This window comes from Sceloporus occidentalis, unplaced genomic scaffold (genome assembly GCF_023333645.1).
Source record: "Sceloporus occidentalis isolate IW3139 unplaced genomic scaffold, rSceOcc1.0.p SCAF_8, whole genome shotgun sequence".
In the NCBI taxonomy this organism is placed as follows: domain Eukaryota; kingdom Metazoa; phylum Chordata; class Lepidosauria; order Squamata; family Phrynosomatidae; genus Sceloporus; species Sceloporus occidentalis.
The window spans coordinates 21,713,495-21,740,720 of record NW_028316988.1 but is presented as its reverse complement, the minus strand read 5'-3'; the positions used below and the strand labels follow the sequence as shown (position 1 = coordinate 21,740,720).

At 44.0% G+C, this 27,226-nt stretch overlaps 1 protein-coding gene across 1 annotated transcript; it reads left to right on the top strand.

Annotated features, from left to right (window-relative positions):
• The first annotated feature begins 749 nt into the window (after window positions 1-749).
• On the top strand, window positions 750-23,099 carry FAM78A (family with sequence similarity 78 member A). Its single transcript, XM_089535243.1, has 3 exons — window positions 750-1,056; window positions 2,063-2,823; window positions 16,617-23,099. The coding sequence occupies exons 2-3, from the start codon at window positions 2,486-2,488 to the stop codon at window positions 17,143-17,145; spliced, it is 867 nt and encodes a 288-aa protein (XP_089391369.1). The 5' UTR covers window positions 750-1,056; window positions 2,063-2,485; the 3' UTR covers window positions 17,146-23,099.
• The last annotated feature ends 4,127 nt before the right edge of the window (window positions 23,100-27,226 follow it).

Below are 27,226 nucleotides of genomic sequence, written 5' to 3'. Positions count from 1 at the left end.
GGACTGGAGGAAGGCATCTTGGAACCCCTGTCCACAGCCTTCTTTGGGAATCCCTGGAGAACAGGAGAGGCCCCAGCAGACGGAGGAGGAGGAGGAGGAGGAGGGCAGGCATAGTTTCATTCTCCAAAGGAGGAAAAAAGAGGACCCAAATCACTGTGGCCATGAATACCAGGAAAGATGTGAGAGCAGAGCATGAAAGGGTCTGTGAGGAGGAACTCTGTGGCTGCGAAAAGGGAGCCCTGGTGCTGCAGTGGTTGGCTGCTAGCATTGCAGCCCTGCGCAGCCAGGAGGCTGGGAGTGGGCTGCCAGGCAGGGCTCCAGGGGCTGCTCAGCCTTGCCTCCCTCCTGCCATCTGCTTTCTAGGGCTGGGAAGAAGGGACCCGGCTGGACTCTGGTTGCAGCGGAGCCCCCTCCCTCCCTCCCTCCCTGCCTGCCTGCCTGCCTCCCTCCTGGGCTGCCTGGTGCCTGCCTCCCTGGGAGCCAAGATCGGGGCTGGCGAAGGGGCTGCCTCCGGGGCCATGCCTCCTCCCTGCCTCCTTCTTCCTCCGGGGGACTCTGGCGGCAGCAGCAGCAGCAGCAGCGGAGGAGGAGGAGGAGGAGGAGGAGGAGGAGGAGGAAGGGCGGCTGCAGAGGAGGCGCAGGAGGGACACCGGCTGCGGATGCTGCTCTTCCTGCAGCTGGTGCTGCTAAGCGGTCCCTGCCCGGCTGCCCTCCTCCCTCCCTCCCTCCCTGCCTGCCTCCCTTCTCCCGGCAGAAGGAGCAGAGGGAGGCGGCGGAGGAGGGAGGCAGCGTCGCGGGGGAGCCCCGGGGTCTCCCCCGGCTGCCTGCTTCCCTCCTCGGGGCTCCGTCTGTCCGTCCGTCCGTCCGTCGGGGGCTCCTCCGGGCTCCGTCACTGGCGGCCGATTGTGAGGCGGCGCTTGGGTCACTGAGGAGGAGGAGGAGGAGGAGGCGGCGGCAGGGCTCCACTCGCCGGCCCCGGTCCTTCAGCCTCCGCCGGAGGAGAGGAGAGGAGAGGAGGCAGGGGCCCAGGGCGCCTCCGTCCGGGGAACGGCGCAGGTACCTGGCTCTCTTCTGGGGAAGGCAGCCTCGGCTGCTGGGAGGGGAAGCCCCGGGACTCTTCCAGGAGGGAAGCAAGGAAGGAAGGAGCCCAGCCGGGCAGAGCGGGGCTTCTCCGGGGGAAAGGCTCCCGTTAATCCAGGGCTCCCTCGATGACCCCAAGAAGAAGAAGGAGGAGGAGGAGGAGGAGGAGGAGGAGGAGGGGGGAAGGACCTGGGACACCCCCCGAGGCTTCCTTTTCCGTCTGGAGGCACCCTTAATATCATCATCATCATCATCATCATCATCACCATCATTATTATTATTATCACCATCATCATCATTAGACAATTACTGGAGTATTTATATCCTGCTGCAATTGAAAGGACAGAAGAAGGGAAGAAGGCGGCAGGATCCGGAGCAGACGCTTCATCCACACTAGAGGAATAACCCGGTTTGGCGCCGCTTTAACTCTTTCTTGGCTCAAGGCTATGGAATTCTGGGAGTTGGAGTTTGTTGTGGGGTCCCACAACAAACTCCAACTCCCAGAATTCCATAGCCTTGAGCCAAGAAAGAGTTAAAGTGGTGCCAAACTGGGTTATTTCTGCAGTGTGGATGCAGCTAGGCTTCCTTGGGAGAAAGGGCTACACAATGAATGGTGTGTGTGTGTGTTTTAAGGGGGCACAGAACTCCAAAAGGGAAAGACAGTGCCTTGTCTAGACTCCCTTCTTTCCTTCTGATCTCTCCCAGATTTCCCTTTTCAAATGCAAAACAGGGCCAACTTGATGTGCAGCAAAAACCTGATTTATTATTTATTGAGCCGTTTGACTGAGTTGTTTTTTGTGTGAAATGCCATATTTTTCAGAAGCAGAGACCCAGAGAGAGGAGGCATGCGCATGTGTTGATGCACAGATGTGCAATTCCAGCCTTTTAGGATTGTAGTGTTCCTTTACTTTTCCTTTAGGAGAAGAAATAACCTCTTCCCCCCTTCCTTCCTTCCTTCCTTTCTCTCTTTCTTTCTATGAAGGGGAAGCGACTGCGAGTGAAGTCCGGAAGCGAACGCTTCTTGCTTTCGCAGAGAAGCCGAGAGAGCGCAAACCAAAGGGGATGTATCGATGATTCATATCGATTGTCGGCATCCTGGTTTTGTTTTTTGTTTTTAAACTAAAACTGTTAGGAATCCAAAGAAATATATCCAACGGAATACAAGGCCTGTTTGCATCGGAGAGCAAAGGACAGAAGAGTATCGGCGCAGAGAGAGAAGTCTCACCGAAGCATCACAAAACCGTTGCCGAACTCTCCAAGGCTCTTCCTTTTCTAGACGGTACTTTGCAACCTATTTATTGCACAGAGACTTCCCTGCAAAGGCTGCCTTGACAGAGTCAGCCGCAGAAAACGCCGGTCAGGTTGCTGGTGAGGATCCTTCCTTCCACGATGAATCTTCTATCCTATGGATATCAGTTTTGAGCTAACCGATGAGGAAGATATCTGGAGCCTTTGGGGAATCGCGCTGGTGTTGTGTGCCATGGGCTGCATCCAGAGCATCAGCTGCAAATCCAAAGGCTTCCCGGAGAGCATCTCTGTGACCGAAGTCAAAGCCTCCATTGACCCCGTGCCTACCAACATCGACGAATCGTCCAGCGTGGTGCTGAGATACCGGACGCCACACTTCCGGGCTTCCGCTCAGGTGCTGGTGCCTCCTTTGCCCAAGAAAGAGACCTGGATCGTGGGATGGATCCAGGCCTGTAGCCACATGGAGTTCTACAATCACTATGGGGAGCATGGCATGTGAGTCACATAGAGATACTTGTGAGGGCTGTCTGCCATGATAAATGTGAGGATATGTGAGCTCATGTTCAAGAAGAACATGTTAGCATTCATACACACAGACAAACTCCATATTTGCAATGGGAAGTAGGTTCTCTACTCTGGCTGGCAGTAGCTCTTCAGGGTTTAGGGCAGATAGTCTTCTTTGGCCTGATTCCCACTATCTTTTAAACCGGATCGCAAATCGATTTGATCCAGTTGAATGGACCCTGGTTCCCACTTGAATTGAATCAATGAAGCAATTCGGAGGGAGGGCCACGCACAAGGCCCATTTAACCAGCGTCTTTTTTGATGCTGATGTTTTCCGTGTCTTTTGGGATAAACCGATTCCACGCAAGTGTGAACCAGATGCAATGTGTATTGAAATTTGCCCTTTGGCTGGCTGGAGCGGGTCCATTTTGAATCGATTCATTCATCAGTGTGAACCACACGTGGGTTATTTTACAGGGGAAAATGCGATCAGGGCACATGTAGCGGGAACCACACTCCGCTGTCAAAGTTGTGTGATTTCTGACTTATGGAGACCCAAAGGTAAACCTATCATGGGGATTCTGAGACTGAAAGTGTGTTAACTTGCTGAAGTCGGTTTCGGTGGCTGAGATTTGAACATTGGCCTCCCGAGATGTAGTCCAGTATTCAGACCACTCTGGATTCCCCAGACCCATACTACACAGTTAATACCACTCTGATAACACTTTAACCACCTATGGAATCCTGAGAGTTCTAGTTTGGTGATGTATTTAGGATTCTCCAACAGGGATGTATGCTTGAGATTTTGGATTACCTCTCTGAACTACAAATCCCAGGATTCCATAAGATGGCACCACGGCTGCTAAAGAGATATCAGACTTATACAATTCCACAGTGTGGATGCACAGGGTTGCAGAGAATGAGGGAAGAGGAAGAGGAGGAGAGTCAGATGGTTTGCTAAGACTTGTGCGCCGGGTGGCAAATGCTTGAGAAGCTGTGGTTCCCTTGCTGGCACTGGCCTCTTCTTTGGTTTTAAAAACAGGAAGCCTGGGAGGAGGCTCAGACCTTGATGACGCAAGAGCAGGAAGGGAAGTGAAGATCATAGTGCATCCCAGGGCCAGAGCGCCATGCGCAGAGAAGGCCAGGGCTCCTCTGTGCTTGTGTGAAGAAAAATCTGTTTGTCCTGCTTCGCTGCCTTCTGCAGCAAATAGTGTGGGGCAGATTTCTATACAGCTTCTGGTGTTTATGATCATGCCATGGGTATACTATTCTTGTGAGTCCAAGGTTGTCTTCACAAGACTGAGGTCGGACAGGCACAGAGAGCGAATGAATGGGCCAAGGTTAGTCTTGCCATGTGAAAGCTGGAGAGAGGTCATGTACTTTTAATGACTGTGTACAAGAGGGGATTTCAACAGTTTTATTTGCACGACAATCAAGACCCGCTGAAAAGAACATTTCTATATCACCATCAAAAATACAGGAGCCTTCTTCAATTTTTGCATTGGCAATCCTACCACTGAGCCATGAAACGCACTGGGTGGCCCCAAGTCGTTTGCCATATTGAAAATTGGAGGAGGTTAATGTACTTTTAACCGTCGTGGAGAAGAAGGGATTTCAGTAGGGGTTGCTTGTTACCTGGCTGTGTGGCGAGCAACCCCTGCTGACATTTCTCTTGTACAAAAACATCACAAGGTTAGGAGCCCTCTCCAGTGTTCACTTTGGCAACTCTGAGAACCTAAGTCTCCCCGCTTCAGGTCCAGACAATGAATCACATTGGGATGGATCCTAGTATTTACCAAGATGCTGTTCTCCCCCTTGTAGCTATTCATTTGCTGTGTGTCCAGTTGTCCAGTCCAGGACAGATTCCATCTCACCTCAGAACTACAGCTTTTTATAACTTAAAGGAGAAGTCCTATATACATCTTGACTGAAAATTCCTTCCCTTAAGACCATTGGTTTTGGGGCTTTAAATAGATAGAAGCAACCTATTAATTTTATTCTTATTTATCTAAAATGCTTTGGTTTTCTATCATGTTTGTTTATATACATAGAAATAAATTAATATATATTGAAGTAGGATTCAAAGTGGCTTGCAAAAATTAAAGCAGATATGGATAAAAACTCATTATCAGTAAAACAAATCAAAAGGTTTAAATATACTCCAACTATTGGAATGTGAAGAGCAATTGAAAACACACCTATTAAAATGTCAAGAGGTAAAAACAGTACTATTAAGAGTGGTTTATTACAGTCAAGAGAAGGATTTGCTCTGAAGATATCAAAACTTGGGTGAAGCTTGTATGGGAGACTATGGTCCTTCATATTCTGAAGCCTGGAGCTGAGCCATAGAGGGATTTATAGGTCATAACTAGTACTTTGAATTTTACTTGGAAACAAACAGTGGAGCTGTTGCAAAGAGGAAGTCATTTGCTCCCTGTAACCTGCCTTGGCCAACAGTCTGGTTATAGCGTCTATGGCCAGCTGACATTTCTGAGCACTCTCCAGACACCAAAGGCAGTCCCATGTTCAGCTATTACAGCTATTACAGTAATTCAACATAATGCAGTGATGGAATGCTTCATTATGTGGTGATCCATGAGCAGGTTGCACATTGCCAGGAATGCGCGCTATTGTCGCACTAGCTTGCAAATGCATTCCTGGCTATTACAGAAGGCAGGCTCAGGATTGGATCCAGGAGGATACCCAAACTGTGGACCTGAATCACACCCAGCCTGCAAACTCTGGACCCCCGATCCCAGCAGTTTCCTGTATTTGTTAAACAGGAAGGTGCCACCGTGCTCTTCTTTTCTTTTCTGTTACCAAACTGCAAGTGACCATATGTCGCTAGACTCTTTAAGATTTGTCCTAGCAGCCCATGCTGTTGTCATGCTCAGTCCATGCAGGGAATCCCTGGGTGCGATAGGCAGGAAACGCTGCATGGTGTCTGAGGGTGTGATTCTTTGGGGGGAAATTGGCAATGCAAGAAGAGCATTTGAAAAGGGACAGTGACTTGGAGCCTGTTGGCTGGAGGGAGCAGATGGCGTTGGGCTGGCTGCTCCGTTGCCAGCAAAATCTCTCTCTCTCTCCCTCTGTGTATGCGTATGTATGTACATGGATGGATTGAAATGTCACTTTGAGAGAAAGCTGCTGTCTAGTTTGAAGAATGCTGGTAGGAAAAGCATTGGTAGGAAAGGTTAGCATAGCAGCTCAACCAGCTAGCGGAAAAGAAAACATTGCAAGGTGAGAAAACATTGCAGGGTGAAGAGGAAGAGGGAAGGAGTGAAGGAGCGAAGCATCACTTAGACCTCTTTATATGCAGCATGCAGATCCACAATAAACGTTCTGGTCCACAAGGGCCAAAGGAGCATTGCAAATCTACAACAGCCACACACACACAAACAACAAACAGTAGAAGCATCCCATTTAGTCTTTCTCTCATCCTCTTGCTAGTAGTTCCTACGGATACATTTTAACCGCACCTGTCTTCTTACTTTGTGGAAATGGAGGCAGGAACCAGTGGATTCCCATGGCCCCATCCATTGACCAGCAGCAAACTGGTTTAAGTTGCCTCCAGAAGGTTAGACCAAGGCCTGTAGGACAGGGATTTTTAACAAGAGGTTCCTAAGGTTCAGTCAGAGATCAGAGCTGAAAAACAAACATTTTTTGAATTGTGGATTTTTATACAGGGGTTCCCTGAGATGTGAAAATTATTTCACGGTGTCCTCTAGTGTTAAAAGGTTGAGAAAGGATGCCCTAGACTATGTCTATGACATGGGCATACTGATGGCTTGGAAGGAAATAGGAGAGGATAGTTTTGGGTTTGATTGTGCATTCGTTTTTCCTCATTCATAGAATTTTGTAATAAGACCAGATGTTTTCCTCTTCTCTCTCACTTCTGCATTCTTTGTCTTGGGATTGTAAATCCATTAATGAGGAAACAATAACAGTTGCATGCCCCCTTTTTGGGGGCAATGTAGGGAGCTCTGCAAAAGAGACAGCTCTCCCAAAGAAAGATGTCATAAGAGGAATTCCTACCCTAAAATATTAGGCAAATATTTACAAACCAGATTTCAAATTTTGGGATTTCCAGACTGCAAAATTCCCAACTCACTCAGAACAGATTGTTGTGAGGAAGAGGAGGAGCAGATCACTTGAACTTAATTGAGGAAAGGCATGATATAAATGCAATGAATACATATGTAATATTGCTGAACGTTCCTTTGCCATTGCCTAGTTTCAAAAACGTGCTGCCATTAGAAACAATTTCCTATAATAATAATAATAGTAGTAATAATAATAATAATAATAATAATTTATATTACATATAGAAGTGGTATATGCAATATTTACTCTTACAATTGTAAATGTACATAAATATATACTGTTAAAGGAGGAAATAATGACAATAGTATTAATACGTTTATATAAGAAAAGAGTAATTAAAGTATTTTGAAGTATCAAAAATATTTTAGGTTAGAGAGAGGGAAGTCATATTAGCTTCTATTTTGATGTTTGTGATGTCTATGAAGGTTATGTAAGTGTATTGTAAAATCCTTTGTATGTTTGTTGTGCCATATTATGTCATTTTTTGATTATTTTGTTATAATTTTTAAGAATAACAATAAAAATGTTTTAAAAAATAAACACTTCCCTATGGGGTAGGTCCAGGATTAGTCATACTTATGGCAGATACCCCATTAGACTCTGTGAGGCTTGAGTTGGGCATGGCTGGCATCAGGCATTGATTTCATTGTGCCAACTCCTAAAAACAACTAAATTAGGGCCCTGTATAATGAATTTCAAGTTAGTCTTGTGTCTTCTATTTTGGCAGCTGAAGGCAAGTGAAGCAAAGGACAGGACTGCCCTGAATTTGCCAAGTGAAAGAGGGTTCATGTTTGGGGTGGCAGAGGCAAAAGCTGGGTACGAAACTTGAAAATGAATAAATGACACAAGAGAACAGAATGGAATCATGGAGTGTAAGGGCCTGAAGAGACAGGGCAAAATAAAGCTACTTTGGGTCACTTTGGAGGTATGTTGTTTAAATGATGCATGTGTCCTAAGAGGCCGGAAGCCGCTCCAGAGTCATGCTCCAGTCCTAAGGACTGGAGCGCAGCTTCTGGACTCTTAAGAAGCATGTGTCATTTAAACAGCATACCTAGTCCAAAGTGACCCGAAGCAGCTTTATTTTGGCCTGTCTGTTCAGGCCCTAAGAGACCATATGGGCCATTTAGTCCAATCCCCTACAATTACAAAAGAATACAAAAAGGATTCTACAAAAGGATTTACAACTAAAGCACTCATGGAAAATGACCATCCGACGTCTGTGTAAGAGACCTCTAAAGAAAGAGGGTCCGCCATCTTGCGAGGCATCAAAGCAGGTCTTACAGAAAAATAAAACATCAGCTTCATTAGCCACAGAAAAGGAACTTCCTTGTGGTTTCTTCTTAGATACCAAAAGGTCTCTAAAAATAAGTTAAAGTAAAAACACAACAACCCAGAAAATGTTAATTTTTTAAAAAATGAAGGAAGCAAGAAAAACATTGCTACGATACTCTCTCTCTCTCTCTCTCCCTGACAGACCTTAGGGCCTTTTAACTTAATCTGGTCCCGGGTATCTCATGTTTGTAAGGTGTTTCCTGTTTGGCGACGGATTCTGTTTGCACTGTCACTGTGAAAGTAGCTTTGTAACTCATGGTGCAGGCCTTCAGCCCATGTGTTTCCTTCTGTGAGCAGCTCTCTAGTTAGAGTCTTAAAATGATTTACTATGGCCTGTTACAGACAGCCAAAATAAAGCTGCTTCGAGTCACAATGGAGGTATGGTGTTTCAATGATGCATGCGTCCTAAGAGTCCAGAAGTCGCACCAAAGCCACGCTCCAGACTGGAGCGTGGCTTTGGTGCGACTTCTGGACTCTTAGGACGCATGCATCATCGAAACACCATACCTCCACTGTGACTCGAAGCAGCTTTATTTTGGCTGTCTGTAACAGGCCTATGTCTACTTCCCCCACTAGACCTCAGGTCCTTAATATACTTAAAATGAATGTCTTACCACAGCTGTTGTATATCCTTCTAGTTATCTCACTGTGTATCTCTCATGTTTAATTTCAGAATAAAATAATACTATAATTTAGGAATCTCCTATATAGGCATCACTACCCTGTTTTATACTTTAAAAGATCCAGCTGCAATTTTTTAAACGTACACTTAATTTTCCAAACTTCAGCTTGTATTATAAGACTTGTACAAATAGGTGGCCAGTAAAGTTTGATTCAGATACTGCTCTTTTAGTGATCTTGGAATCAACCTATGTGGCACTTCCCTTGCAGTTAATGCATATGGCAACTACAGTTTGATTCACCAACTAATTTTATGGGATGAGCCCATAAAACACTGTGAGACAATCCTAATTGTGAGTTTTATGTTTCACAGACCCAGATCAAGAGGGTTTCCCCCCCTCTTTGTCACACTTAAAATTGCATTCTACTTTTCAGTTTACTCTCTGGTGCAATATGGCAATATTTACAGTTGCAGCATGTTTTGATATCTATATATAGGTCACCAGCTTGCTTTTGTCTAAGGGCCAAAACAGACTGGCAAAAAACGCCGGCTTCGGAGGGGTGTGGAGGCGTGGTGTATGCACACGCATGCCCTGACAATGCACCCAAGCCCACTGACCACACGGCAAGCGGCATCATGGTGTTTCTGCGGCGTGGCATTTACACTCGCTGCACTGCAGAAACGCTGAAAAGCCACTGCTGCAGTGGAAAGGATGCCTTTTTCCTCCCCAAAAAGGAGCAGCAACTTTTGTGTTCAGTGTACATCTTTGTTTATGTGGGCTGGAAAAACACCAGATTGGGGCGTGGCGTGTGGTTGCTGCATCCCAATCCAGCGCTCAAAGGGACGCCATAGAGCTGCCCCTTTACATCCGTCTGTTTCGGCCCTGTCTCTTAGGAACCGCAAAACTCTGCCCCTTCTGTCCGGCTGATTTAACTGAACAGACACTACTTTTCCACTTTGTAGTAGTTGAAGTGAGCTGGTGGAGGTGAGAGAAACCAGGACATTTTAAAAGCAGCTGAAAAAGTGGAATGACAGAGGATTAATTAGGGCCGTCCCTGGAACCAACATGTGCTATTTCTTCAGTTGCTTGGTGTTTTATACTCACCATCTAGAAACCTCAAGGCAACCTACTGTAAAATATCTTTACTAATTTAAACAATGAAAAATAAAATGATTTTAAAGGCTGGAACATATTTAACAAGTTAGCAAGTTTAAAAGACAATTCAAAACAGCTTTGAAGCAATATGAAAACATGTATATGTGAGGGTTTGTGTAAAAAACCCCAAACTTTAGTTTTTACTTGGCACCAGAATGATGGCCATTTCCAAAGGTCTGTTGGAAAGCACTGAATCGATGTTAGTGAAGTTAGAAACAAGAAGAATAAAGGGTTGTGTTGTCTTGTGTAAATTAAACAATGCCAAATTCCTTTATATTAAACATAAAAAATCTCTTTAAATTTAAAACAACATTTATTTCAGTGAAATCTGGTATTTTGAATATATTGGACACTGCTACGTTTTTGTAGAAAGACATTTTATTTTTAATTGGGAATATAATTTAGAAAACAGGTGTTTGGGATAGTACTGGGGGGCTTGGAGTGCTTTTAGGGGAGAATGGGCATATTTTTTGTATATTTTCATGGTTGGGGGGAGTTTGATTGATTTTAGAATCAAAATTGTCTGAAAATTGCATTGACCCCCCTTTTTTTTTTACATTAGGGATTAGGGGAATTGAGGGATGTTCTTCATGGGCTGCAGAAGTGGGGCCCTGGGGAGACCTCTGGTACTAGGATTCCCTAGCACTGAGCCAGGCCAGTTAAAGCCAAAACAGACCGCGAAGTCATCCAGCCAGGCCCAACTCTTTTCCAGGCAAGCATTCTCTGAAGATGCCCATAGCCACAGATGCTGGCGAAACGTCAGAAAGAAACTCTTATAGAACATGGCCACATAGCCCCAAAAACCCACAAAAAACTATGAATGCCGGCCATGAAAGCCTTTGACTCTATTGTGAGATGTTTTAAAAAGAAAAATAAGACTTGTTCAGAAGAGGTTTTCCATCATATTCCTCTGAGGCTGAGAGAGTGGAACCCAATGGGTTTCCTTGTCTGAGCAGGGATTTGACCCATGCTCACGCCAATACTCCAACCACTATACCACACTGGTTCCTTACTTGCTATGAACTTTTGTTTTTTGTTAACCGCTCTCGAGTCGATTTCAATCCATGGTGACCCTGTGGATAAAACATCTCCAAGATTCTTTGTCCTCCACCTTTCCTAGCATTATTGTTTTTCCCAATGATTCATGCCTTCTCATGCTTTGTCTGAAGTGCAACAGCCTCAGTTTTGTCATCTTGGCATCCAGAAAGATTTCTGGCTTGATCTGCTCTAGGACCCACTTGTTTGTCATTTTGGCTGTCCATGGGATCCTCAGCACTCTTCTCCAGCACCATATCTTGAATGAATTTATTTTCTTCTTATTCACTTTCTTAACTGTCCAGCTCTCACATGGATACATGGTAATAGGGAGCATAATGGCTTGCATGATTCTAACTTTTGTGTTCAGTTGTGCATCTTTGCCAATTAGCATCTTTTCTAGTTCTTTCATAGCAGCCTTCCCCATTCTTAATCTTCTTCTGATTTCCTAATTACAGTCCCAGTTTCTATCAATGTTTGATCCCAGGAATGAGAACTCTTTTACTACTTCTATTTCTTCATTGTCTAGGTTGAATTTGTCCAGAATCACCATAGTCATTATTTTTGTTTTCTTTACGTTCAACAGTAGTCCTGCTTTTGCACTTTCTTTCCTGATCTTCCTTAGTAGCTGTTCCAGGTTTGGGAGATTTTCTGCTATGGTGTCATCTGCATATTTTAGATGATTGATATTCCTCTCTCCTATTTTCACTCCTCCATTTTCTGTGTCCAAGCCTGCTTTCCTCAAATTATTAAGTCAGGCCTCAGCTTTCAAATGACCAGTTCTACCATGCATCAAAATTTTAAACCAAACTTTATACAATAAACTTTGGAGTTAATTGCCTTCAGTTTGATTTGGATTACATATAATGAAAGTTCTCGCCTAGCATTTTCTTGGCGAGATTTCTGCAAAGGAGGTTTGCATTGCTGAGGCTGAGAGAGCGGCACTTGCCCAGCCAGGGGTTTACATGGCAGAGAGGGGACTTGAACCCAGGTCTTACAGAATTAGGACTCTGGGTCTAGCAATCAAACCACTACACCATTCTGGCTCCTGTTGCAGTTTAGGGACAGGTAGTCAGGATTCCCAAGCAGATTCTCTCTCATCCCTAACCAAATTACAAATTTCCAGAGTCAATAGGACACAGCCATAGCAGTTAAAGTGGAGTTTAAGTGCCTTCCTTTGGCATCATAGAGCAGACATGGGGGAGGTCCACATTTGAAATGTCTCTAATTTGAGGTAGTGTAGTGATGAAAGGTGACAGGGGCAAAATCATGTTAGGTGAATCTCTGACTGTGTGGCAATAGGCCTCTGAGCCTACAGTTGCAACCCCAGCCTTCTGCGATCTATATCCTTAAGGACAAAACCTCTTCTGTCTCTTAGATTACATTTCTTGGGTAACACATCAGGAAACCAGAGAGAGATGTGTGCATGAACACACTCTCTCTAAACCTCCAATCCTCTTAAAAGAGTAAAAGCCCTGTTCCTTTCAGCGAGCAAGAAAGAAATGTAATTGGAAAGGAATAAGAGTTACAGTGATGTTTTCAGGACAGATTAACCCCAAAACCGGATTTCATTGATGCACATCCTCGCAACAATGTGGATGAAGAGTACTTTGCAAGATGTACTAAGAAATACTAAGATGCTGCTGTGCTTGTTTTTATCATGAGAGCCTCTACACCTTGGAAATGGCAACTCAGTACACCAGGATGGAAACTGAGCAGGCCTTCAGAAAATGTCAGATTGCAGCTCCCAGCGGCCCTAGCCAAAAGTGGACTTTATCACATGGACAAAAAAGACGGGAGCATAGTTGGAGGCTCCCACCAATATCGGGCAATAACACGAAGATTATCACACAACGTTGTGCGGTATTGCAATTATCCCACAATTATTGTGTGAATAAAGAGGAATTCTAGTGCCACTTTTTATTCAACAGAATAAAAAGTGGTGCTAGAAGTCCTCTTTATTCACACGATAATTGCAGGATAATCACAATATTTGCGTAATGTCATGTGATAATCTTTGCGTTATCGCACGATATTGATGGGAGCATTCCACTTATGCTTTGCCTTTTTTGCCTGTGTGATAAAGCCTATAGTGAGGGGTGATGGGAGTTACAATTCAAAGGATGGCATGATTCCCACTACTGCCCCACACATTCTCATTTTATGAAGTTACTATTGGCTGCTACACCATCTATCTGTCTAGGAAATTGAATGTTTTCCCCTCTTTCCGTAATTGTTGTTGGGTCTGGCAGATTTTGATGCATCTCACTAGAGCCTAAAAGGTCAAGATACAAGTGTAATAAAACCTGCCCTTGATCTAAATCCCTGTTTGAAATAGACTCACTGAATTAAGGAGAACTTGGTAAATCACCATTAATGTAAATCCAGTTAATTCAGTGTATTCCTGCATTGGACTAGGGGATTGGGCTAAATGGTCCCTGCAGTCTTTTCCAACTCTGTGATTCTATCTGCTATCATTAGAAATAGAGTCTTTGACTTGGTATTTTTAAATCCATTGATTGATTGATTGCACGTTTAGGCCACTTGACTTTGTTTTTAAGTTCTCTGAGTAATGTAGTCTCTCTCCACCTTTATATATATCACAAACATTAAATAATTGCTGAAGAATGCATACAACAAAATCCCTAGAAGGAAAAACACAAAAGGATGTGAAGTCAAAGAGTGCTAAGATCTAAATGCTCCATAAGCAGTTCTCCCATAAGTCTGGGAGAATTAAAACTGATAAAATGATAGGGGACTGAGGGGAGCCTCTTTGGGAGAGCATTATGTAAATGGGGTGCTACCACTGGGAAGGGTCTCTCTTTGGCTTGGCTACCTTGCCTCATTTGGCACAGGTGGGTATATCTTACACTGATGGCTGAGACATATGGGCTGCTTCATATTTGCAATATACACACTTCTGTAAAATATTCAGTTCCTGAGGGGGGGGAGGAGAATTAGTGGTATGATTATGATAAGATTTATGTTCCAGAGCCTAGGACAGAACAGTGGGATTCAAACTACAGGAAAAGGAACTCCCCCCCCCCCACACACACACATATTAGGAAACGTCCTGACAGTATTTGTTGTTTGGCAGTGGAACATGCTTCCTCAGAGGATAGTGGTGTCTCTTTCAGGGGTTTTTAAACAGAGGCTGGATGGCCATCTTTCAGGAATGCTTTGATTATGTCTTCTTGCACAGCAGAATGGGGTTGGACTGGATAGCCTCAGGGCTTCTTCTTACTCTAGGATTCTTGATTGTGATTTCCTGCATGGCAGGGGATTGGACTGGATGGCCCTTGTGGTCTCTTCCAACTCTATGATTCTTCAGCACAACTCTGTGGTCAACTTCTGATTGAGTTGCACTGGAGAACCTAGAGATTCAAGAGAGAACATATTAATCAAAACTGCAAATAATCAAAGTCAAAGCCACAAGTGTGGAGGGCCAGCTGTAATTCAATACTCCAGAGATATGATATGGTAGACTTGCAAAATGTCCATGGGCAGACTTGTAATATTTGCTCCCTGATTTGGGACACAGAACAGCAGAACACCTCCAACTGTGCTGATTTGGCAGGGAATCTCATGATAAGCCTCTGCTGTCTCACTTTTTCAGTTGCTTACAAAATGTTCCAGTTGCTCTCTCCTCGCACCTTCTCCTTTTGTACTCACTTTACTTCAATTGCTTCAAATTGAATTCAAAGTGCAGAATTAATTTGCACTCAGTTAACTCAAAAGGAGAAGACAGATGGGGGCAGTTTCTTCCCCTTCCCAAGAGACCCAGTAGCCTAAGGGAAGGGGCAGAGTCTTGCCCTTTCCAGGAGGCTAAGACAAAAGCAAACTGCTGCAGCCTCTCCTAGCTTGTATATTCTTCCTCACTGATAGCTGTTTCCAGTTGACCACATTCTAAGGTTGCCTGGCCATATGTGTCCTGGTTTTAATCTGTGAAATATTGGTGAGTATACCGTACTCGCAGAACTACCATCTGCATCAAGATGTGCTTTTATAACATATATAGATGCCCAGAGATGTCACCTTTCTCTTTCCCAGGTTCCCAAAAACCCATATGAACGAAGTCATGTCCTGAAAGGGTCCTTGCTTGGGATTTTGAGAAGCATGATATCACAGAGAACAGGCTGCTGCTTTCTTAATGTGATCTCTGGTTCATCCCCTTTTGAAAGGCACAGTAGAGTTCATCCTCCCCAAATCCTCCAGGCTTTTCTCAATCCCTGTGTGTGTGTGCGCGCATGCGTGCGCGTGTGTTGTGTGTGTGCAGTGCAGGAGGAATTGCCCTGTAGCCGTTTTCTCTGTTAAGAGGGTCCGTTCTCAATTAATCTTTTGTGTGCCTTCCTGGTGAGGAGAGTCAAAATCTTTATTCCAGGAGGTCCTTTGCAGTGTTGGCTAGAGACACATCCCTGGGAAGCAGAGAAATGGCAACTCTTGGGATTTTGCAAGCTCCTAGTATGGGTTGAAAATAATACTGTTAGCAGGCTCCTTCAATAAAAACTCCTTGCATGTAGCAAATTAGAAAACCAGAGAAAGCAAGTCTTTCTGATCTACTGGTTTTCTACATGCAAGCAAAATTTCATTTGCGCAGGAACATTTAAATGTGCAGATCCGGGAAAGCACACGCGCACATGATTTCCTCTCCTTAGGCAGGTGGGGCTTTGGTATTGTTTCATGCCCCTTGCTGCAAGGAGCAGATGCACGGAAAATAATGCGAACTAAGCACACCTGCTGCATAGATTGGGATATTCTATATAGGTCAAAAGAGTCTTCTTTTGTAACTTAGCACAGCACAGCTGCCACCCAATTTTAAAAAAATCTTAGTTGATTTCACAGAATGACTTTTAGTTATTGGCTCAATTGTATCTTCAGAAAGGTAAAAAATGGCTCTGAAAGGAAAACAATTTTTGCAGCAAGAAGCATTCACGTGTGGCAGAAAGGAACATTTTGTTTTTCCATGTGTTTGTAATTTTAGATATTAAAGAAACAGATTTAATACCTGTTCTCTGATAAATTGGGGGGGGGGGTCTCTTTAGCCATACAGTGTGCTGATCTGTCAATGAATGCAATCAGTTGATTGACAAAATACAGCACACAACACTATTGCAATGCTCTTGCTCTCCACATATAGAAGGTGTCCCAAAGAGCCATCTAGTCCATCCCTCTGCTGTGCAGAAATATACAAATACACCATTCCTAAAAGACAACCATCTAGCCTTCAAAGTATGAGAATCTGCCATCCTCTGTCACAGCGTGTCCCTATCCTTAAACAGCTCTGCCCATAAAGAAGTTCTTCCTAATGCTTAGTTGGGAGCTCTTCTTGTCATTTGAATTCATTAGTTGGTGGACTAGCAGAAATCAAGCTTGCTCCATCTTCCACATTATATCCCATCAGGCATTTAGAGGTGATTGTCATGTTACCTCTCACATCTTAATTTTCCTTAAGATGAACATCCCAACCTCCCTTAGTTTTTCCTCACTGGGTTTGGTTTCCTAATTCACCTTGCAGTTTCTTCTTCTCCAATTCAGGTCAAGCTGGGAACTCCCAGATCTCCTTGAGGGCAAGATTCAAGCGATCAGTGATTCTGACGGGGTAAATTATCCCTGGTACGGGAATACCACGGAAACATGCACCATCATTGGTCCTACCAAGAAAGAGAGCAAGTTTAGTGTCAGCATGAACGACAACTTCTACCCCAGCGTCACGTGGGCCGTGCCAGTGAGTGACAGCAATGTGGCCAAGCTCACCAAAATCCACCGGGACCAGAGTTTCACTACATGGCTGGTGGCCACCAATACAGCCACCAGCGAGATGGTGATCCTGCAGACAATCAAGTGGCGAATGAAACTGGGCATCGATGTGTCCCCTAACAAACCTTTGGGCCACCGTGCCAAGCTGAAGGAACCCTCCGCTCAGGAGCAGCCTCAGATCCTCAGCAAGAATGAGCCAATACCACCGAGTGCCCTTGTGAAGCCCAATGCCAACGATGCCCAAGTCCTCATGTGGAGGCCTAAGGACGGGCGCCCACTCGTGGTGATACCTCCAAAGTATCGGTAACGAAATCCCTGAGCCCCAGAAGTAGAGGGGTAGGGATTAGGGGGAAAACCACTTAATATTTAAGAAGACATATATTTAAGCAAAAAGAGATGCACTTTTAAATTCATTTGTCAAAAGAAATAATAATAATGCAACCATTCTACCTTGACTCATGAGAACGGATCTCACTGTGCTAGAGGCTCAAAAGGAAGGACTAGGGATCTTATTTGGCATCGCTGCATTTCTAAGGGAGTGAAGAAATACACATGTACACTCATTTCCAGCTTTTTCATGTTTGCTTTTTTCCTTTCCTTTGGTTGTTGTTTGAAGTTCAGTCTCATTACTTGGATCACTTGACAGAAAGAAGGAGGGGAGGCAGAATAATATGTTTTTGGTGTTCTCATTTTTTTTAAACGGGAGAGTTTATTTGGAGTTGGGAGGAGGAGGAAGAGTATTGAATATATATATATTGGGAAAGGAAAGGGATGCAATGGACTAAAATATGTCTTTTTAAAAAATCTTGAATGACGATGGGATTGTAATGATGGTTGGTTTTTGTTTTGTTTTTTTTAAAGATGTTCCAAATTGCAAACCCAAATTACGCGGCCTTATGTAGGTTTTGCTTTGCATTGCCAAACTTTTGCCTTAAGCTACATTTAAAAAGGTAAAGCGGAAGAGGGGGAAGGAAGAAGACATATCCTCTTTTTCTTAACTGGATGTGTGCGAAGGGGACCTTTTGCTCTGGATATAGTAGGAATGGTCAAATGTTATCACAACAAGCCTCTAGGCATCAATTGCTGTTTTTGCCCCTGCTTTTATCTGTGGCATAGCGGGCCAAAATGCCACTAGCAGAACCTGCTGTGAAGTAAAGTCCCTTTCTCTGAGATATGTCTGCCTGCAACTGTTTAGTTGCTTTGATGCTGACACTTAATTCTTCACAGATAATCTGGATTATTTCACTGATAAAAATTATGCATTTCAGTATATTCTCTGTAGTGTACCCACCTTCCCGCCCCCAATCTTATCTTTGGAGAGGGCTTTGGGGGTTTCTTTGGTAATGTTTGAGGTTTTGATCCCCTCCCCTTAGGCTTTTTAAAGGCCTGTAATTGAATATTTCCTGCAACATCATCTGTTTCTCTTGCTTCCTGTTAGGTGCAGTTTGGGGATTAGTGACAAATAGTGGCTTAACTGTCAATTTTTGTTTCTCTGAGTTGGATGCAAAGTAGAGTATATAGACTGACTTCCTTCATCTTTTCCCTCTTGAAGCAAAATGTATGACATCATATTTCTTTATGAATATGATTAAAAGGGAAGAAATCGGTATTGAGAGCCCTGATCCTCACTACTCATAGGAACAAAAACTGACAAAAGAGGTGACTAAGAGACTCTTTACCACTAATCCGCCTCATTGCACGCAATCTAGGAAGCTTTCCCTCAACCTTGCAAGGTATCTTTGATGAACTGCACTTTCTTCTGAGTTCAGGGTATAAGGATTTTAGCTACAGAGAAGGCAATTCCTGGATACTGTTGTTCAGAATTAAGTGCTACAGAAAAACAAGGCCTTGGGGGCACAAAAGATCAAGCTTTCTGGGAGCAATCTCTGTGGCTTTGGTGCATTTGCTAATCCCAGCTAGAATAAATCCATGGAATCAAGGGCTGAAGAACTTCAGTGAATCCTATTGATTCAATGTATGGGACTCACAGCTGAATTTAGTTGAAGTTGCCCCAAGTAATAGCCCTGGTGGGTTGGAAGATAGCAATGAATGCTGTCATTTCATCCTGTCTTTGCAATTGCAACAGTTTGGGCTTCTGGAGAACAGGAGGTCACTGCACCCTTTCCTTCCTTTCTGAATGTTTCCTGCTCCTAGTTGGGAAATAAAGGGTCCACTACAGACTTGAAACAAATACCTCAGAATGGGGGACCCTTATCAGAATTTGCAGGGTCGTTGTAAGGAAGGCCAGGGAGAGGGGGGCTGAAGAGAAAAGAACGCGGCAAGAGAAGGAGGGGAGTGTGTGGCACAGCTTCTGGATTTCACCAAGACACAGTTTTGTCTTCATAATATATGAGGTTGCAGACATTTGCAGCACAAAGCACTTCAGATTTAGGGCATTAAGGGATTCTGCTTTATCAGGAAACAAGCAGATGGGCCAGGGGTGTATTTTGATGGTTGGTTTTAAAAAGGAAAGGCGCTTTTGCTGCTGAGTTGGGGCAATTCTATAAAAGGCACAAACACAGTGTTTTAGTGGTGGCATATTTGCACTGGCACGTTTTTGAGTGCCGCCTCTGCCCATCTTCTATGGGCCCTTTGGTAACTTTTGTAGGGGTTGTCCTTGACCAGGGGTACTCTGGAGTTAAATTCCAGTAAATTTAGTGTCAGAGCTGTTAAAAAATTAAAACAGATTGCCTTACAGGGATGGTGAACTGTCAGTCTTTGGAGCTCTTTAAAGAGAGGTTGGATAGACAGCTTTCGGGAGTACTTCAGCTGTGTATTCCTGCATGGCATCAGGATAGCTCTTGTGACCCCTTCCAGGTCTGTACAACTGGGAAACCCTAAGGGGCAACTGGTATTCCTTCAGGGGTTGGAACGAATGTGTAAACAGTTCAGAAACAGGAGCTGGCCAGATTATTGGCATCCCCAGACAGAAACATTTGTCTAGAATGACATTTCCTCCATCCCACTATGTGTGGGGTGTTAACTGTCAACCCTCCCCACAGATGCATGATAGAGAGGAAAAACAGGTAGAATTGGCTCCCACCTGAAGCAATATTTGTAGAACATGCATGAAGTGAAGTGCATGATTTAATGACATTAAAACAGGGGAGTTTACAGCTGCTGGTTTGAAAGTGCAAAGCAGAGTGTGCCATCGCAGTTTGCTAGGTTCCACCTGCCCTGGTTTTTTCTTTGGTTTGTATATTTTTGGAAAGGTTTCCATAAATTAGTATCCTGGTATCTGGCTGCTTGTTTCGAGGAATTACAAATGGAAACCTGTGAATCTATGGTGGGGTTGGCAGGGAGAACTGACCCAAGTAATGCAAAATTTGTGTGGAATTCTTGCCTTTTTTTTTTTTTTTGAAAGGGGGAAAAGTCAGCCACAAAGCCAGATTTCCCATTCTCCGAATCCCAGGCTTCTGCCTGATCTGTAATCAAGCCAACAAAACTAGACAGCTGCGACTTTGAAGGTCACATTGAGGCAGTTCCAAAAATAAGCGCGCAAGGTGCTATTCGGAAGGCAGCCACTGCTGCTGATGCTGCTCCCGCCCAGTGTGCGCATGTACTCTATGCACAAAATAGACAGGACAGTTCAGCTGAGCCCTGAAAAAAGGTTGGTCAAGCCTTTCAGAGAATGAAAACCTGAATTTCTTCTTTTAAAAAAAAATTCAGAGAAAGGTTTCTCAAAACTGCATCTGTTTCCTGTTTGATTTCAAGAGAAGCATGTTAAAAGGCAGACTTGAGAACTGTTTTATCAAGAGTGCTTTTCTAGTGCTGCTGTTATGGATGTTTTTTTTTGGGGGGGGGGAGGAACTGACAAGAACAGAGTCAACTGACAAGAACAGAGTCAATCTCTCTCTCTTTCTCTCACACACACACACACACATACACACACAAAGTGATGTTTGGAACCAACAAGCACAACAAAGATGCTGGCCATTGCTTTAGCAGAGTTAGAAAGATAAGTGCAGGAATAGATTACACTGAATGGCCATCCACTGGGGCTGGGGACTGCAGCTGCTATCATTCTGATGGGAGCTGGGATACTACAACAACCAGAGCCTGCCCTCCAACATCCCCTCTGTAGCATAAATATCTTCAAATAGCAACACTGCACCAGCGCTACACAACACCCATACCAAATAGCAGTGTTGTGCAACACATGCCAACAACTGGGTACCAACGGGCAATGTGCAATATATAAACACAATGCACAGCATGGTTATATGCACAGCCTCTGTTTCCATTGCTGTTAGCAGCATGTGTCCATTGTGCTGTAACAAGCAATTTCCCTGTGTCTGCTGCATGATAATATGGAAATGTCCTCATTAGCAGGAGGCCACGGACTGATTGGCTTGAACTGTTGAATGGTGTGTCAACACATAGGTAAATCTCATTGATTCAGTTGGTCTACTCTGGTCACGTTTAACAACAGAATGTAGGATGCAGTAGCATCAATTGAGGTGAAGCACCAATGGGCCTCCTCTAGAGGTGGTGATTTTGAACTTCCTGAAGATAGTATTGCTAGTTCAGACTAGAGCTTAGAAGAGTGGTTTTTTTGGGAGTATAACTCCCAGAATCCCCAGCCTGGCCATTTAACAGCTAGGAGATGTCATGGAAAAAAAAGGAAATGTTCATAGTTCTGGATGAGACCCTAATCTTGTCTGCTTCCATTTTTCCTCAGAGCATCTCATAAGGGAACAAGCACAGAAGCAGACTCTTCATGTTCCCTTATCAAAAGGTATCCCCAGAGAGACGATCTCTGCATATGGAAGCGCCATTCCCAACTAGCATGACTCATAAAGTACACAAGAGAACAGCCCACATTTCCCCACAATGACCATAGACAAGGAGAACAGCAATGGCTAGTCTCTGCTGCTTGTTCTTGTCTTAAGGCCCTATACATTTTATCCTCAGCTTACATCCATTGGTGCAAATTGAATTCAAAGTGCAGAAGGAGAGGTAAAATCCTGCTCAGGCAAAACCAAACTGCTGCAACCTCTCTACCTTCTGTGTTCTTCCTCATCATCTTAACCACACATTGATGCTTATTAGCCATATGTGTCTTCATGTTCATTTTGGAAATTTTTCAGTATTCTTAAGTGAAACACGTGAAGAAGTTTGCTCTGCCCCCATCATCCACTTCAAAGAGCCAGCATGGTCTAGTGGTTTGAGCATTAGACTATGACTCTGAAGACTAGGATTCAGTTCCCCACTTGGCTATGGAAACCCACTGGATGACTTTGGGCAAGACACACACTCTCAGCCCAATAAAATCCTGTGATAGGTTCACCTTGGAGTCACCATAAGTCAGAAACTACTTGAAGGCACACAACAATAAGAAAACACACTCATCCATCCTCATCCTCACACCCATCTTGTACATTTCTTGTGCACTTTAACACTGTGGCCAAAGCCTTTGATGTGTGGCTGTCATAGAATCTTAGAGTTGGAAGAGACCACAGGGGCCTTCCAGTCCAACCCCAATCTGCCATGCAGGAAATCTCAATCAAAGCATCCCTGACAGCCTCCAAGCCACCCACCAAGCCTCTGTTTAAAGACCTCCAAGGAAGGAGACTCCACCACACTCCAAGGGAGTGTGTTCCACTGTCGAACAGCCCTTACTGTCAGGGAGTTCCTCCTAATGTTGAGGTGGAATCTCTTTTCCTGGAGCTTGCTTCCATTGTTCTAGGTCCTGTTCTCTGGAGCAGCAGAAAACAAATTTGCTCCCTCCTCAATATGACATCCCTTCAAATATTGAAACAGGGCTATCATGTCACCTCTTAACCTTCTCTTCTCCAGGCTAAATATCCCCACCTCCCTAAGTCATTCCTCATAGGGCCGACTTAAGGAGCTGGAGATGTTTAGCCTGTCAGCTGTTAAAAGACATCCATTAGTACAGTACCTATGTGTGCATGCATGCACGCGCACACAGACACACACACACACACGGAACCCAAGAGAGGCAGATTGGAGAGAAAAGGAGAGGCAGAAATGTTGGTTACGACTCGAGGAAGGAAGCGAAGTTGTTTCACCTCAAAGGGACAAGAGGTAAGGGCCGTGTGGCCATGAGAGAGAGCAGGAGGCTTCCCTTCAACCACTTCCTCATGAAAAAGCTGTGCCTGGTATATATGTGTTGCAGCAATAAGAATTGTCTTTTGTCCTTGCAAAAATACTGTGAATTTTTTAAAATAATAATGTCAAGTCTGGACACTTTAAAAAAATAATAAAAAAAATGCAACACCTTTGCTTTTAAAAAAGAAAAAGAACAAAGGAATAAAACAATTTTCAATGAGAATTGTCTGAAGTCATTTTTTCCCTCTCAATCCTGTGTATAATCACTATGTTTTTAAAAAGTTATTTTGCTTATTTATTCATTAGATTTACATTCAGACTTCCTCCTAAAATGGGATTCAGGGTAGTTTACAATAATTTTAAAAGGATAAAAATAAAAGATTAATTACAAAAGGTTAAAAAAAATTATCCAGCGGCAAGCGTGACAAGACGTGGGGAGCTGGAGTTAGGATGAAGTAAAATCCTTTGATTTGCAAATCAATGTGAATTTACCTAGTTTTGTACTTTCAAGCCAAAGCATAAACTGAGGAGTTATCCTTCAAATTTCATACTTCAGTTTTTTCCCCCCAGTGGAAACCTTGCTAGTGAATTGCAAAGATGTGTCAATTTGAGCACCATGAAGAGTGCGCCGCTACTGCATAACAGATACCTCTGTTGTAACACGATAGCAGCTCCTAGGCACACATGGATGGTGCGAAACTACACATTTCAGTTTTGGGTACATGCAGCCCTTTTGTGAAGATGTAATTCCCAAGCAGAATGCCAGACCTTTTTTAAGTGTTTGAAAATGTTCATATTAATAAAAATAACAATTAAAAATGCATCAGATTAGGAAAACTGCTATGAAAGATGTCCATAGGTCTACAAAGAAGAAAGACACAAACCCTAGTGGGCCTGCCTGTCCAAACATACTCTTGCAATATTGACCGCACTGATGTTCCCTAGCAGCATTATATTTTCAAATGAGTCATACCTTCTTCTTATGATGTGGGCAAAGTATGACAGCCTCTCTTTTTTCATTTTGGCTTCCAGGGAGATTTCAGATTTGGGGTTTATTCAGACAGCAAAAATGACCTAGGATGAATCTGAGTTGAGTCTCTGTTGTTCACATGCATCCTGAATGCGCTCAATTAAGTTTGAGGGGAGGGCTGCCAAAAAACCCACTTAACTTGGGATAATCGATACTGGATGTTTCCCCCGAGTTTTTAAAAGAGATTCACATTGTCGGCAGTATGAATAATAATGTGAATAAACTCAGGATTAAATTCTGTATGCCTTGAATGGGTTTTGAGTACATTCTGCCAACCTGGCCAGCAGCTGCTGCTCCTTCCCATTTCTCCATTGCCAGGCAGGTGCTGCTGGTGCTGGACAAGGAAGCCCAGAATGTGGCACTGCCCGCTCAGCGGCCAGTCTCCCTCTCTACCCCATCTCTTTTCCGGCAAAGGCAACAGGGAGGGGGCAGCAAGAGCAGTAGGTGGGCAGCAGCCCCACGACATTGAGGAGGTTATGTGAAGGGAGACACTCTACCAAGGTGGTCTCTGGCTAGGTGGGCAGCAGCCTGTGAATCCAGAGAGAAGCAGGAGATGTTGCTGCTGCTGCTGGCACATATAAGCCACTGAACTTACAGAGATGTGCAGAAATGCGGTTCCATCGCATCTATAACAAAGCCGGAATGTGTGAGTGAGGTTATTCACATTGTTCCACTAAAAACAACATGGATGTCTGAATCACATTATCTGTTCAAGGACCCATCTGTTTGTCTTTCTGGCTATCCGAGGTATCCTCAGCACCACATCTCAGATGAACTGATTTTCTTTTAATCATTTTCTTCCAACAGTTGTCTCATGGCCTGTGGTTCTTGGAGCATGACCTTATGGCCTGTGGTTCTTGGAGCATGACCTTGTGGCCTGAGGGGGGACTTCTGGCAAGGGATGGGTTGCACCTCACACCAGTTGGCACAATAGTTTTTGCCAACAGTCCCAAATTTTTGATCAGGAGGGCTTTAAACTGAGTTATGAAGGAGAGGGAGACAGTATTCTGGAGGGCAGGAGTTCATCAAGAGCTGGCGATAGAGAGAACAAGGAAAATAATGGCTTGGCGATTCTGCAGGGATGGACTTGTCAAAGCACTCTGAGAGCAATGTGTGGAATTTCTCGGTGCCAAGATCCTTGTCTGAATGAACGTCTATTTATAAAGCCACAAGGAAGGATTCTCGGAGTAGCAGCACTACCACCACCACCAGTGGCGCCTGGAATTTTCTTTGGCCTCCCTCTTAGCAACTGCTGACAGCTGCCAGATAGCAGTGGATGCTGTTCAAAGTTAGACTCCAGAGCAGTCCATGGAGGCTGACCAGAAAACAAGAAAAAATGTTGATTACCCTCCTTCAAAAAAGCTGCCGCCTTCTCAAGGATTACAGTCAGGAAATAATAAACAATATTTAAAATGGCATAGACTTCACCTGAGAGCTAAACACCTGAAAAGCACCAAACCTATTCTGCTGAAGAGGTGATATGATAGGTCTGTTTAAATATTTGAAGGGATGTCATATTGAGGATGGAGCAAGCTTGTTTTCTGCTGCTACAGAGAATAGGACCGGGAACAATGCATGCAAGCTAAAGTAAAAGAGATTCTGCCTCACCTTTAGGAGGAACTTCCTGACAGTAAGAGCTGTTTGACAGTGGAACACACTCCTTTGGAAGTTGGTGGTGGAGTCTCCTTTTTTGGATTTTAAACAAAGGATCTGTTGGGGGTGCTTTGATTGTGTATTTCTGGATGGTGGCTTTGGACTTGATGACCCTTGACGTCTCTTCCAACTCTATGATTCTATGGTTCTAATTCATGTCTTTTTTAGATCAGGCAAACGGAGACATTTCCCCTAGCTCTGTTTAAGGGTTTTATTCTACCTAAGTGCTTTTGGATTATGAAGTCAAAGGCTTTCACAGCTGGCATCCATAGCTTTTTGTGGGTTTTTCGGACTATGTTTTTATAATAATAATAATAAATAATAATAAAATTTTATTTATATACCGCCCTGTGGTGAACCAATCCGGGCGGTTTACAACATTAAAATAACATACACCATAAAAACAATATATTTCCCTCCCCCCTTAAAAAGTTGTTAAACTGCATACCTAGATTAAAACCACAATAACTAGTTAGAACAACAATAAATTAAACAAAATAATACCAACCAATAAACCACTGCAACTTCAGTTCTAAAGAAAAGGGGGCTTTGGAGACATTATTGAGGAGGGGGGAGATCCTGAGGCTGGGATATTTTAGTCTGGGAAGGCCTGCCTAAAGAGATCCGTCTTGACAGCCTTTTTGAAGCTATCCAAAGATGTTAATTGACAGATTTCGTCCAGCAGGTCGTTCCAGAGCTTGGGGGCGACAGCAGAAAAAGCCCTCCAGGAGGTTGCCACAAGCCTTGACTTTTGAGGCTGCAACAAGTTCCTCCCAGAGAACTGGAGGGTGCGGGGAGGATTGTTTGGGAAGAGGTGGTCTCTGAGATAGCTTGCACCCAAGCCATTTAGGGCTTTAAAGGTAATAACCAACACCTTGTACTGGGCCCGGTGAGTTTTTCGGTGGGTTCTTTTTACGTTGCGCACGGGGTGCCACTGGCTCGCAAGCATAACATCTGTGCGGCATGGCGCGGTGCTGTTTGGGTGTTGCACTGCACGGATGTCATTGTTGTGCACTCCGTGTGGACGGGAGTGCAGCAAGATGGCACCCGCGCGCCAATAGTAGGGTTGGGCACGTGTGGACGCCCAGCCCTACCTAACCCTAATTTTGGCCACAGGCTGGCACAAAGTGCTGATCTGTACCGGGCCTAAGTTCCTAACTCTGGGCAGCTTGAACTTTTTAAGGAGATGTTTAAGACAGTAGATAACTTTGTTAAGATAATGAGAGCGGGCTCCAATCTTGTACTCAATCCTAGATTGGACAAGTTTTCAACTGGGGAAAAACAATTTTTTCCTTCTCAAATATGGACTGGATTAGCATATTTTACCTTTACACCTACCAAAATGTTCCTGATGCAAAAACATGGAAACTTGAGGAATCCATTGTCCTCCGACTACAAAAAGGCCTGTGGCCTCACTGGAATGGAGACATGTCAGATTGCAAAAGAGGAGTCCTTGTTGATATGCAAATGGACTTTAAATTTCCCAATTGCTGCATGGCCAGAGGAGGAGGAGCCAGCCTGCTAAAACTACCCTCCCCATATCATTTTAACTAAGGACAGAAACAACAAAATTCAGGCATCTTACATCATCTCTATTTTTTCTCCTTTTTGGTATGTAACATCTTGCCTGGAT

Excerpts from the sequence above, each read along its gene's own strand:
- FAM78A (XM_089535243.1), top strand. The coding sequence starts at position 2,486 with ATGGATATCAGTTTTGAGCTAACCGATGAGGAAGATATCTGGAGCCTT. Across the intron at positions 2,824-16,616 it reads CACTATGGGGAGCATGGCAT|GTCAAGCTGGGAACTCCCAG; the intron begins GTGAGTCACATA and ends TCTCCAATTCAG.